The 14,480-nt window shown below is 33.7% G+C and overlaps 1 protein-coding gene across 3 annotated transcripts in view; it reads left to right on the forward strand.

The window, feature by feature from the left end:
- LOC124359119 (putative aminopeptidase W07G4.4) overlaps positions 1-14,480 on the forward strand; it is a 46,201-nt gene that overhangs the window by 24,953 nt on the left and 6,768 nt on the right. For all 3 annotated transcript variants that reach the window (XM_046811582.1, XM_046811580.1, XM_046811579.1), the window contains exons 8-10: positions 762-952; positions 3,901-4,083; positions 5,045-5,149. In XM_046811582.1, the coding sequence (XP_046667538.1) occupies positions 762-952; positions 3,901-4,083; positions 5,045-5,149 (479 nt within the window). The remainder of the gene's footprint in view (positions 1-761; positions 953-3,900; positions 4,084-5,044; positions 5,150-14,480) is intronic.

A 14,480-nucleotide genomic window follows, 5' to 3' on the forward strand; every position in this document is an offset into this window, starting at 1 on the left:
TGTATGGTTGTTCCTTTCTAAATGTACAATATAATAAAATAGCTTCCCACCGTAAAATTATTTTTCCTTTTTTAGTTATTTACAAAAAAAATTCAAAACAAATTTTATGTAATCTATTAAAACATTATTTTTTTTAAATTTTAAATTACTTAAAACTACATCTATATATTTTTTTGTTGATAGTATATATCCATACGAGTAATTTGGTGCAACTTTTAGGTCATTCTCTAATTTTTATGAAAAGTTATAAATTTTAATCTAAGAGACTGCAAAATCGCCACACTGCATCACGTAGGCGATGTAGAACTTCTAAGTAGTACTCTTTAGTGATAGTCTGACCCTAGGGTAAGCACTCATGATGAAGTACTTCATTGCAGTAAAATAAACACAGCATAGTTTTGCCTCAAACTTGACATGCGTTTTTATAAAGTTTCATGTTCCGCTGGGAAGACTCTGCAACTCTGCATAACAAAATCTTCTGTTAAAATTAAATATACTGAACAATTTGAATTAAATATTAAACTAATGTGACTGGTCTGCACATGCAAACTATAGTTGATTGTATCTTTAAGCCATAATTTCTTGCATAATAGAAAATAAAATAAGATAATATTTATGAACACACCTCATAAAAAAGTACAACTGTCTATTGTTAGTCCAGTATTATAATGCTCAATTTGATAAGATTTTTATATTAAAGTAAAGCATAGCACTATATTTTGTAGTTAGACAGTTTGAGTAATGATGGATGTGTGTGGTAGTGATTGAGCGCCACAAGGGACGAATAATCTATCTGCAATACGACCCACCTGGACCTGTGGAGGACACTGTGCTACTGGTGGGCAAGGGAGTTACTTATGACACTGGTGGTGCAGACATCAAGGCTGGGGGTGTCATGGCGGGCATGTCCCGAGACAAGTGTGGAGCTGCTGCTGTAGCAGGCTTCATGAAGGTAGCATTTTGTCATCAAGTATTAACATTCTTATAGCTTTTACAACGTTTGATGTACCATTAGTATCTATGTTGCCTGGTTTTCCTATTTACAATTTTTTTGGAAATGTATAAATGTAAAATATTTATAAAATTAGCACATCCACATATGTATCTACCTGATTAGAAGTCACAAATTGTAATGAATTATACTTATTTCGATTAGGCCAGTTACTTTAAGAGAAATATTATTAGTAAGTATTGCACAGTACTAAAAACCATACTGTAGAGTTAACAATTTTTTGTGATGGTTAGAAATTAACATCAGTGAAGATAGCAAATGGTTCAGACTAATGTTATTTAAAATTAGCAAGTAAAACCGTCATATTGTGGCTGAAAGTGGTTTATACATGTTCTTTTACAACAAACATTAATATTTAGTATTGCAATGTAGTACAGACTGTAAATAAGTATGTATTATTTATAGTCTCGATTATTTAACTCTAAAAAATTAAATTTATCCAGAAGCAATATTCATTCCGATTTAAAAATTACAAAGATATAAATATTATACTACAATTTGATGATTTTGGCCTTGTATTTGTAACTAATGTTTTATAACTAAAACATCAGTTAGTTAAAAAAATAGAAAAAAACAATACTAATAATAATATATTCTTAGTTAGTTAGATAACATTTTTTTAATATCAAGAACGCTATATGTTTTTTTGAATATTCCTTGGAACCACATTTGAGCAAAGATTGTTTATAGCTTATAACAATTTGGAAGACTATTAGCTCTTTTGACTAATTGAATTGTTTTCAAACTGTTTAGGGGTTTCCAATTGCACCTGGTAATTGAAGCAGTTACAACAGATTAAGTGTTATCTTCTCCGATTGTAATTCTTGTTGGCTGAGGTGATAAACAAACAATTATTTTCAATGAAGATAATGAAGAAATTGTTCCACTATTTCATTAGAAAAGATTAAATTATCACAGTTGAATGTCATTGGTTCATTCAATAACATACAAATTGATTTTAATTCATTTGTTTACACAACCATAAAAAGCTTTTGTCACACAAGAATACTGATTACAGAAGAAATTACCTGTAGACTTAAAAGTTTGCATGTAAGTTCATTTCTATATATCAGACAAATCTAGCTAAAAAAAAACTGTATTCTCCATTTAAAATTCATAACAACAGAAACCAGACAAACCTGGCTGAAGAAACATTTTTTACATTTTAAGATCATAATAATGGGAATCAGGCAAACCTGGCTGGAAATACTGTACTTTAAATTTTAAGACTACAATAATAAGATTAAAATTCAGTCTGACATGAAAACTTGAAGAATACTGCCATCTACAGTTATAAAACAAATTTTTCCACCACATTGATATTTTAACAGAACTTAACAAAATGCCCACAAAATATCCGTGCTGCTTCTTTGGAATTAGTGTAAAATTCTCAGGAGTTCGATGTACAGACCAATATGACCAATAGTATCATGCAGATTATGAAAAAATCCTATAAACAGATTTGAAAAAAGGGACCAAGGAGCTAACTGAAACGTGGAAATACATAAATTATAACTGAGTTTCTTCTTCATCATGACAATGCGCTGTGTCACACCTTGCTTTTCATTCGCGAGTTTTAGGCCAAAAAAAGTGTTCTTGTCTGTCCACATCTGCTATACTCATCTGATTTAGCACCGTGCGACTTCTGGCTCTTTCAAAAATTAAAAACTGTGTTTAAAGGAAAATTTGTTGACACCATTCTTGACACCTGAGCAATGTTGAAACTTATTATTCCGTAGACTGGCACAATATCTTTTGTTTGCTGTGGGATGTAAAATTTTATTTTCCGTATGATTTTGCATTGAACCTCAGTGAAACCTGTTACACGAAACAAGGTGTGGTGTGATACTCCGGTCTTTACAATGAAAAATTGAGGATGTAAACTTTTTATTTTTAATTAATTGGAACATATTCAATTTGATTATGCAGATAAGATTAAAACCAACTTAATCCTTTGTCTGGGATAACATATTTATAAAGCTTTTGCAGGAAGATATCATGGTCGACCACATAAAAAGTCTTCATTGGGTCAATAAAGAAGGCCAAGTTGTCTTCATTTGACTTACTGAGGGAGACAGCTAGCACGAACCAAGGAATATTCATGTATGCAGTGCCGTCCCTAACCACCCACCAACAACCCTCTCGTGGCACAAACTCATACAGTCAGTAAACAAGTTGACGACGTTGTTTTTCTACATGTTGAGGTCTTTGGTGATTAATCTTGCACTAAAATGATTGTTGTTGTACAGAGCTATTGTTTTAGTAACATTTTCGTCCGATTCGCTTGTTGAAATCCATCCAGATTGCTTAGTGTCTTCAATGGTCTCCTGTCCATTCTTTAACTCTCTGAGCCACCAGAAACTTTGAACCCTTGAAATGGTGTTTGTTGGTAAGTGTCCTTAACCAAGGCAATGATATCGAAAGTGGTTTGGCCAAGGTGAAAGCTATTGCATAGTGGTGCTCCAGTGAATACTTCATCTTAGATGTTTTTTGTCCTGACAATAACTCAAAAATAGCTACATGCCAAATGTTATTTTCTTTACTGTCAGAGCTCGAACACGACTACTATCCTGTACCACAAATCTCAGCACCGGAGAGTGCCATATTGGCAACTGAAGCACTGCATAGTGGCTAGTCTCATACTTTTAGAGACAAACCTTGTATTTTTTGTTTGCACCTATAGATTAAAATTTCTTTTTTTTAATCGTGCAATAAGTCCATATTTTTGTAAATTGTGTAAAATTTGGACGAGTTATTACATCCAATTGCGTACTACATTAAAGGAAATAGTGTAGTGTGTTTGCAACAAAAATTTTACACATAAATTAAAATTAAGATAATTGTAATAAATCATCTTATAATCCCCTGATCAATTTTGCATATTACAGGTAGTAGCAGAGATGAAGCCACAGAATCTAAAAGTGATTGGTGCCATGTCCATGGTCCGAAACAGTGTGGGAGAGAACTGTTACGTAGCAGATGAGGTGATACGGGCTAGATCTGGAGTTAGGGTCAGAGTCAACAACACTGATGCCGAAGGTAGAATGATAATGGCTGATGTACTGTGCTATGTGAGTATACCAGTAGTGTCTTTGTTTTTATTACTAGAATAGCTGAAAGATTTCAATTTATCACTTTCTATATTTTAATAATAAAATAAAACTGATTTTCTCAAAAGTATACATATTAAATGTAAATTGCACAAATAATAAAAATATTACAAATCACAATAACAAAGCAAATCGAATTACAGTTAAGTTATTTTTAAAAAATTGTAAGAATGCCAGCAGGACTGAGCTAAATGGAATGCTGGATTGATGAATGCATTTAGCAAATAATATAAATACTTGCGTTGAAAACTTAATTTCTTTCAACTGCTCTGAAGAAATCATAATGACAAAATGTAAATATTTTATTCTGATAATTGTTTTTGTGACTAGCTCCATTGCTCCATTTAGGTGATTTTGTTGAAGTTGATTTCCTTTAAATTTGTATTAACCTCTTTGCTGATATAGAATCCTCCCACGTGTTAATTTGAGCAATGTGAATTCTATTGTGATCCTTTTTGGAGAAATGTAGAGTGCAACTAGTTAACTGTCTTTGAACAAGGTCAACTATTGAGGAATTCACATTACTGTCGAAAAAACTCATTCAAAACCATGTATTAAAAGGACTTCTTCATTAATAAGCAAAAATGAATATGAAAAATTATAATTGATCTGGAAATCTGTCTTTGGTTGTCAGGATAGAAAATGTACAATGTCTTTGATCTTAAGGCTGATAAAAATGTATTGTTTTTGAAACATTCTCAACTTAGAAAACTTATTCTCAAAATATCCAATTATTAATACCAACTCATAGGCCCAGTGATATGACTGCACAAGAGATTACAGTCTAACCATGCTATCAAATTGTATTGGGCCTGAGTTCTAAAAAATTTTCCATTCTGAGAGCTAAATTGAATATTTTTAAGTTTTAGGTTTATTTATAATTAGAAATTAGGGTGTGATGGAAGAGCATGTTTGGTTTCAGATGAAGGAGTTGGTGGAAAAGAAGGAAGCTGCTGTCAACCCTCATCTGATAACCATTGCTACTCTTACTGGCCATGCTTTTCTGACAGTGGGTGCTGGTTATAATGTGAGTATAGCTCCTATTCTCATGGTTCATTAACCCTTTAAGGAGTATGGTCGTCATATGACGTCTTCTTTTTATGGGCTAAAATGAGTAATAGATGAAATCATTCAAAGTAATATTGAATGAATTTAATTGTAATGTGGTCAGTTTAAATGAGCATTGGCTTAACTCATATGAAAAATTACTTTATGTACCTGAAGGTTTTGTTGTGGCTGACATGTATTGTAGAGAAGAACCTCATAGAGGTGGGGGCTGTTCCATATTTGTTAAGGAAAGCATCGATTTTGAAATACTAAATGTTAATTGTTTTTGTGTTTTAAGTATTTTTGAAGTAGTTGCTATTGTTTTAAAAAGTTACCACATAGTTTTAGTTAGTATATATCGTACTCCTCAGTCTGATAATAACTTATTTTTTACAAAATTAGACAATTTTTTAGGTTTTCTTACCAGAAGGTTTATGCCTGAATATGACTTGGTTATCACAAGTGACTTCAATGTAAATATTTCAGAAAATTCACAAGAGTCTCAAAATTTTCTTAATCTTCTGACATCTTATAATTTATTTTGTTTAAACAAAAATCCCACTAGAGGATTGGCTTGTATTGACAACATCATAACCAATAATGTACATAATGTAAGTGAATGCAAAGTTTTCAAACCACATATATCAGATCACGATGGCCTTTATTGTCAGATACTTAGGGAGAATATAGAAAGCAAACAGAAAGATGCATCACCTTGTAGTTTTAGAGTGCTATCTGTAAAGGCTATCAATTCTCTTAAATACATGTTAAGTAAGACAGACTGGAGCTATATGCTCTGTGAGCGGAATGTAGAATTGCTATTTACAAATGTGTTAAGTTATCTTAGTAATACCTTTGAGCAATGCTGTCCTATAAAAACTAATAAATTCAAGCATAATAAAACAAAGCAAAGAAAGAAGTGGTACAACAATGAGTTGAAAAAAATTAAAGAAAGAGTAATTGTACACTATAATTTATATGTCCAATGTAGTAATGATGAGTTGGATAGAAAAAAACAATTAAAAGAACTGTATCAGAAGGAAAAAAAACATTATAGATATAAAATTAATGAGGCAAAAATGTTACACAATAATGAATTTATTGAAAATTCTAAAAACAAGTGCAAAACAGCATGGAAGGTAGTTAGAGTAGAATCTGGTGGAAACAGTAGAAATCTTGAGTGTCCAATCAAGTCAAACGATTTTAATGACTACTTCATTAATGCACCAACAGAAATTAACATTAACAAACCTATTGATGTCATGGGAGCAACCTTACTTGTAAATCAATACTTACATAGTAACAATCTAATAATGCAAAAGAAAATATTTTTCTGGCATGCAATAACTGAACAACAAGTAAAAAAGATTGTCAGTAATTTTAGCACATCTAATAGTGAAGACATATATGGGTTTTCAAATAGAATAATCAAAGAAATCATTGATTTTATAATTAAGCCATTAGTTTTCTTGTTCAATAGAGCCTTAACTGAAGGTGTGTTCCCAGATGTGTTAAAATTTACAAAGGTAATACCAATCTATAAGAAAGGAACAAAGTCTGAACCATCAAGTTACAGACCAATATCATTAATCCCCGTAATAAGTAAAGTTTTTGAAGCATGTATTAAAGATCAATTATATAATTTCTTTGTAAATAATAATTTGCTTTGTGTTGAACAGTTTGGTTTTATACCAGGCTTGAATACAATTAAGGCCGTTGAATGTGTTGTTAATTATGTTTTGAACGGTTTTGAAGATAAAATATTGACATGTGCTACTCTGATTGACCTGACCAAAGCTTTTGATTGTGTCTCTCATGAAATATTATTGAAAAAATTGCAATGTTATGGTTTGGGGGGTAAGGAACTTGGCTTAATGACATCCTACTTGTGTAACAGGAAACAAATGGTATATCAAAATAATGATGGATCTAATTTTCAGTTAATTAAATCTGGTGTTCCCCAGGGATCTGTCTTGGGACCATTCCTATTTTTAATTGCAATAAATGATTTTCCAGGTAATATACCATGCAAATCAGTATTATATGCAGACGATACTACTTTAGTTTGGAATGGAAAAGACATGGAAAAATTGAAAGTGGATAAGAATGTATCAATGAATATTGCAGAGAGCTGGTTTAAGACAAATAATTTAAATATAAATAATAAAAAGACAGAATCAATTATGTTTTCACTAACTAAATTAACTGAAGCAGAGTCTATTAAACTACTTGGCCTATACTTAGACAGCAGTTTGAAATGGGATGTACATATACAATACCTTTGCAAAAAGCTATCTAAAATCACTTATTTACTAAGAAAACTTAAACTATGTGTTAGTAGTGATATGTTGATCAATGCGTATTATGCTTTTTTTCACTCTCAGATTGTATATGGTGTTACTTTATGGGGAAATAGTACTTATATGGAACAAGTTTTTAGATGGCAAAAATATGCTATACGGATCATAAAAGGACTGGACAATCGTGAATCTTGCTTTCCCATTTTTAAAGAATTAAAAATAATGACACTCCCATGTTTATATATATATTTCTGTCTAATAAACGTAAAAGAAAATTTGCATAAATATAAAATTAGATCTGATATACATAATTATAACACAAGAAATAACTATGCCTTAGATTTACTACCTGCTAGACTTACAAAAACAAATAACAGCATATTTTGCATGAAAAATAGATTACTTAACAAATTGCCACAATCCGCTCACACTGCCACTATTAATAAATTCAAATATTGCTTAAAAAAATGGTTAAAGGAACAAGTTTTCTACAAGGTTGATGACTATTTAGCTACTGATTATGGTAAATTTAAGGACATCTTCTACTAATTTTGAATTGGAAGCTGAATTCAGATTAGATAATTAAATGTATGTATTTTTAATGTTGATGTAATGTATATAGGCTATTCATTGTTGACATTGTTTTAAATTTTATTAGTTTATTGTTTTTTATGTTGTTAACTGTTGTCTAATTATTTATTTGTAAATATATGTCTTTTAGTCTATTAATAATTTACGTTTTTAATGTTAAAGAATTAATATGTAGTTTATATAGTGTTATAACTATTTATAATGTTATATGTTTGTTTTTAGTTTTCACTTAAATATAGTGGTTATATAGTATGTTTCTAAATCTATTAATAATTTATGTTTTTAATGTTAAAACTATTACAGTGTAGTGTATATAGTGTTGTAACTATTTATTATGTTATTCTATATTTATTTTAATTTTCACTGAAATATAGTAGTTACAAACAGAATTCAACAAACAATGATAAAGTAAATTGTGTTATATTACGACTGACGAAATCTATTGCATCACTGTATGTTTAATGATGAATAAAATCTTGAATCTTGAATCCAAAGAATTACCAAAAGGAGTAAAAAATTAGTCTTTAAAATCTCTTTAAAATATTTATTTATATTTGAAAGCTTAATAAAAAAAGGACTATGTGTTCTACAAGTCAATATTTCAGTACTTTTTCAAAATCAAATGTCTTATTTCTTCACTAAGGCAGACTCGTTCAATATTGGATGTCATTTGAACAGTAACAAATTAGATGGTTGCTCAACAAATATGTCACTCTAAGTATGGCCACAATATGCAGTATACAAGGAATGACAAGTATAATGTGGCGTCATATTCCGACACGACGTGACCTTGAGTCAGTAGCTTCTACCAGGTGGCTACTGCGATCTGGTGGTAAAATCAGGTTACAAGTGAATCCGAGCACAAAAAATGGAAGTTACGTATGTTGACGATAGATGAAACCACTTTAGAGACTAATCTACTAAAAGGCAATCAGTAATAGCAATGCATTTACGATAATACAAACATACAGAGGCTAAACGTTATATGACGTCTGTACTCCTTTGGGCCGCTATAAGAGTATACGTCATATGACGTCCTTACTCGTTATGTAGAGTTTACACGCACTCCTTAAAGGGTTAAGGAAAAATATTACTTTGTTTTTAAATCTTTCTAACAATACTTAAATACCTTATATTTCATATCTTTTAGCTAGTTAAAAAAGAATCAAATATTGGATCTATGAATTAAGATTCGTTGAGTATAGTACAGATGCCAAGAAAAACATAATTACAGGATTTTAAGGTTATACAGTGCAATTATTTAAAAAATTCGGTTTCTGTGTAGTATGGTTATTCTTGAAGCCACATCGTCAGTTTGCTTTTGAATTGTGAGATGTTTTACTTCTCAGGCAGGTGGTTGAACTACATCGCTTCATTGTATGAGGGATTCTTCTCAAAAAGACTCATGTGGTGGGGTGAGAGGGCAAAGTTTGAAGCATGTCTGGTGTACAGATGTATACCTGATACCTTTGATGTTGTGGTGGTTAACACGTTCGCTGCTAAAAATTAAGTAATGTATGTTGCTAGAGGCTAATTTTTTTTATTAGTATTCACTTACCAAATTTAGTTGTTGTGACACGGGTTGGTACAGAAAGGTCATCAAACACCAAAAGAGCCGAATTTCGCCATTTTGAAAACGTGCAGTAGATCTACCGCACACGCTCTGGGGCCAGTCTCTCTTCGAAGCGCGCACCGTTTTCCTTATTGTTTTTGAAAAACAGACCACTAACGATTGTTTATAATAATACTGGGAACAAAATCACTTAGTATAACTAAAAATATATTGATAAAAAACACTAAAAAACTACTATTTACAACCCAAACCATCCTCCCCAAGGTACGCTTCATTAGTCATGGAATTGGTCAAAACAATGTGGGACACACAACCCAGGCTGTCCATCACATTCTAAACACTGCCACATCACGTATTTCTTTCTGCCATTTGCATAGCAAACTCTGCACCTCTTTTGTTTACTTCTCTTTCCACAAGCCACTTTTTCTGTAATCCGTGAGGGTACATGGGGGACGCGGCGGCGCTTCAGAGGTCGAGGAGGCTCGGGAACGTCCGGGAGGTAGCTTGTCAATAACCTCCAGACGGAAGTCGTACAATGGCATTTTGTTTTCTCCACTTGATGTGCGAACTTCGTTATAGAGATAGTGTGCATTCACTAACATCATCTGAATTACGTGGACAAAAATCTTTTTATACCACCGCAGTGTTTTCCTTTCGCAAGGATAATATGACATCATTTGGTCACTGCGGTCCACGCCTTTCATAACATGGTTGTATTGAACAATTGGTAGTGGTTTTAGTCTCTCCAAACCACCTCGATTAATTGAATTCACCATGTCATTTTCAAATTCAGTGGATATGTAAGAGACAACGCGTTTGTCTTTCCATTTGGCGACAACAACACTTTCGGCGTAGCGGGCGATGGTTTTCACCCTTTTTCAGGGTTGCCGATTTGACTTCAGGAGATACGTATTTTCTGTCCAGCCGAAGAGTTTCCAGTGCAATATGTATTCCTACGGAGCAGGCTTGAGGCAAGAGTAAAACTATTATAATAATTATCCATAAATAAACTGTGGCCACAATTGAGTTTCCCTTGCATCAGCTTCAATACAACATTGGCTGCATGCCCCTTACCACCGTAATCATCTAAAACTCCGCAATACATAAAAAAACGAAGTATTAGGCCATGGGGGTCACACAAACTGTACAGTTTGATGCCGTACTTATGGCGTTTCCCTTTTATATATTGCCTAAAGTACAACCGTCCCCTCCATAAAAACCATTCCCTCGTCAATGCACAACTTTTTTTGAGGATAATAAATTGAGTCCATTTTATTGTTTGAAGTAGTCAATTAGAAACTGTACTTTAGAAGCTCTTGTTGTTTGGGTTAGGGTACCTTTCAAAATTAATGCATCGCAAAATAAGCATGAATTTGTCCCTGGCCATGAATTTGGGGGAAGCACGTTGAAAACAGCTTACAAGTTTTCCAATAGTCTTGTATTCGGGGTAATTGTAATATTCCCATGTGCAGCAATAGGCCATATAAAACATTTGAGATCCTCCACGGTAATGTCTTTCCATTTATGGATTCGTGAGCCTGGGGTTGTAGTAGGTCCACAGAATAACTCCAACGCGTATCTATTCGTAGTAGCCACAATGCCCTCCAAAAAAATCACATCCACCAGCAACAAGAAAAAAATTGATTGGGGTAATCTCATTAGGCAAAGGGACTAAAAACTTTTCCTCTTTTGTAAACGGTACATCTTTCATACCTATAGTTTGAGGACTCCATTGTGGTGGTCTTACGTCATAGTCTGGGTCTTCGACCTCTGACTCATCAGTCTCGTATTGTTTCATCGTCGAGGTCCGGAGCATAACCAGGGACACCAGGGTCGTCTTCATAATCAGAATCACTATTAGCCACAAACTGACGTCTATTCTGGATTCCCACTAGTTCCAGGAGGCAAATCCATGTCTATTGTATTATAAGAATAACACTAAACACACAACAAAAATGGTAAAATTTGAAGTAGTCTAAAAACTAACCACAAAACGCTAACTGAGAACGGCGACCACAAAAACGCGGGAAAAGTATATCCCCACGAGCGGCCAAAAACGGACAACCATACACGACGAGTGCTGAGAGCACACTGACTGGGTTTCTAAACAATGGCGCTGTGCAGTAGATCTACGTCATGCGCGCCTGGCGCGAGGCAGCCGTTTGCAGTAGATCTACCGCAACCGCATTGAACGTGTTAAGGCATGCAGGATAGTTCTATGGATGTAAAGTGAGACTACTGTAATGATTTTGAGTTGCTTGAAAGATTCTCTGCAAATTTCTTGGTGGTGTAATCCTGCTAGGCATCTGATTGTTCTTTTTTGTTGTATTAGGGCCCGCTCTAGGTTGGTGTTAAAAGTGCCTCCCCATGTCACTATGCTATATCGTAAGTGGGATTCAAAAGTGCAAAATACGTGATTTTGGCTGTGTCCAGACCATCTACCTTTAATATTCTTTAAATGGCATAAGTTCCTGGGGAGAATTTCTTGAAAAGCTGGTCAATATTTGGTTTTCATGTCAGTTTTGGGTCAATTATGATTCTTAGGTACTTTTGTTTTTTCTTTTATGTCCAGTTTTTTCTCATTAAAGAATAATTCATTTTTTTAGCAGTACTGTTTGGTTAAATTAAAGTATGTAATAGTGTTATTTTTATTGTTTCTATTGTCTTGTCTGATGTGGTGAAAACAGTGTCATCGGCATACATGACTGTGTTACAAGTGCCTTGAAGTTGATCTGGCATGTCATTGGTGAGAAGTAAGAACAAAGACGGTCCAAGCACTGAACATCCCTCTTTACTTCTTAGGTTCTGGAGTGAGCTTTCTGTATAGCTATTTGTATGGCTGATCTCCACAATCTGCTTTCTGTCTTTTAAATAGCTCTCAAACTATTTCAGTTCCATTCCTTTTATTCCTAGGACTCTTGAGTTTTTGGAGTAGCCTGTCATGGTTGAGGCAGTCAAAAGCTTTGCTAAAATCTAGGAATAGAACCAAGCAGCCTTCTTGCAAGTGGTCTATTACGTGTTCTGTGAGTTGGATTAGTGCTGTAGCTGTTGATTGATCTTTGATTGACCATGTTATTGACGAATGAAGAGGTTATATGTTCCAGGAGGGTAAACAGTCTTTCGAGGACAATCTTTTCAATAACTTTTGAGAAGGTTAGGATTAATGAGATTGGTTTGTAATTGCCAGTGTTTTCTCTTGGTCCATTTTTATACATTGGGTAAACTTTAGCAGTTTTTAGTTGGTGTGGGAAAATGAAATGAAAATGTTGTAGATGTCAAGTTGTGCAGAATATTAAACAAGTTGTGCTCATGTATGACAATGTAGTCGAGTCAGTGGGCCTGTGTGTTGCCAGATGTCTAGCCGCAGTGTCAGCAACTGCTGGTCAACACTCCCAAAATGTGTGACACTCTTGCACTCTGACAGCAGGTGTTGAGCACTGCTACGTCTTAAATCTTGCGTCACTACTGGCTATGAGTTGGAAGTTGCAGAGTGATGTCACAAAAGTGATTGTCTATCCTTCCAGTGTATTATATTGATTAATGGAATTCTTCATTCCTCTGTTATTTTTTCTTTACTAATGCAAAATGTGTACTGTTGAGGTAATATCTTATTTTTAAAATAACATGAGAAAAATAGATATAAGTAATACCTGTCCGTCAAAGTAGGTCAGTACTGCGGTGTCATGTTAAATTCTTTGAATCCTTGATTGGCCACTTAAGTCTTGCCTATTTTTATAATTAAGTTACACTTACAGTTGTTACACTTACACATCACAATATGTAGGAGCACTTTTACAAACTAAGCTGGTAGAAAGGATGTTCTTGTAGCCATTTTATTCTGCGGACATAAAATGCTGTGCTGAGCTTGTTGCAAATAGAGGAATCTATGTGGTTAGTCTAAGCAAGACAGTCAGTTATTATGCCCAGATACTTTGAATGACTAGTTTCCTCCAGACTTAATAGTCTTCCTGCTGTTTCTTTGTGCCTTCCTAAAACAATCTGCTTTGTTTTATTCTCATTTATAACATGATAATTTCCTTGGCTGTATTGTATTGCCATGTTTAGAGCGTTGTATGCCGCTATTTCAAGTTGTTCTAGTTCTTTTTTTCAGAAGGACCGTATTGTCGGCATACAACAATGTATGGTTGTAGTTTTGCATATAGCTAGGGAAGTCATTTGTGTATAAAATAGGACCTAAAACGGATCCTTGTGGTACACTGCGATTAGTGATCTGTGGCAATGATTTTATCTGTTGCGTTAATCAGTTGCTGGTGTGGTTTATTTTGACATTTTGTCTTCGTTGTGCTAAGTAACTTTTTATACAATCATATGATTGTCTTTTTAGTCCAAGATTTGTCAGTTTGTCTAAAAGATGTGTGTGGCTAAGGCATTTGAAAGTCTAGAGTAGAATCTCTAAAAACATTTTTTCCATAACTTTAGAAAAATTTGGTGTTAGTGATATCGTCCGGTAGTTAGCTTTATGTTTCCTTGTTTGAGCTTCGGATAAACTTTAGATATTTTTAAAGCAGATTGAATGTTCCAGAAGTGAAAGATTTGTGTCAGATGCTGTCATCCATCTCTTTGTCTAGCTCTGACGCAGTCACAGTCTTAGCTAGTAGTGTGTGTGGTAGTAATACAGTTCTTGCAAGTCCAGTTGCTAATTTCGTCTTTGATTAGTTTTTGAGATGCTTATCAGTGATGCTTACACAGGTATTATGATACCAAAGCTTGCAAGGGCCAGTTCAGTAGATGGCTGAGTATTTTATTCCTTTGTTGCAACTTCCACACAGGTATTTTAATGAGTTGGATTTTGTTTTTGACATATTTAGTTTTTGTAGACATATTTA

The sequence above is a fragment of the Homalodisca vitripennis genome, chromosome 4 (genome assembly GCF_021130785.1).
Source record: "Homalodisca vitripennis isolate AUS2020 chromosome 4, UT_GWSS_2.1, whole genome shotgun sequence".
NCBI classification, from domain to species: domain Eukaryota; kingdom Metazoa; phylum Arthropoda; class Insecta; order Hemiptera; family Cicadellidae; genus Homalodisca; species Homalodisca vitripennis.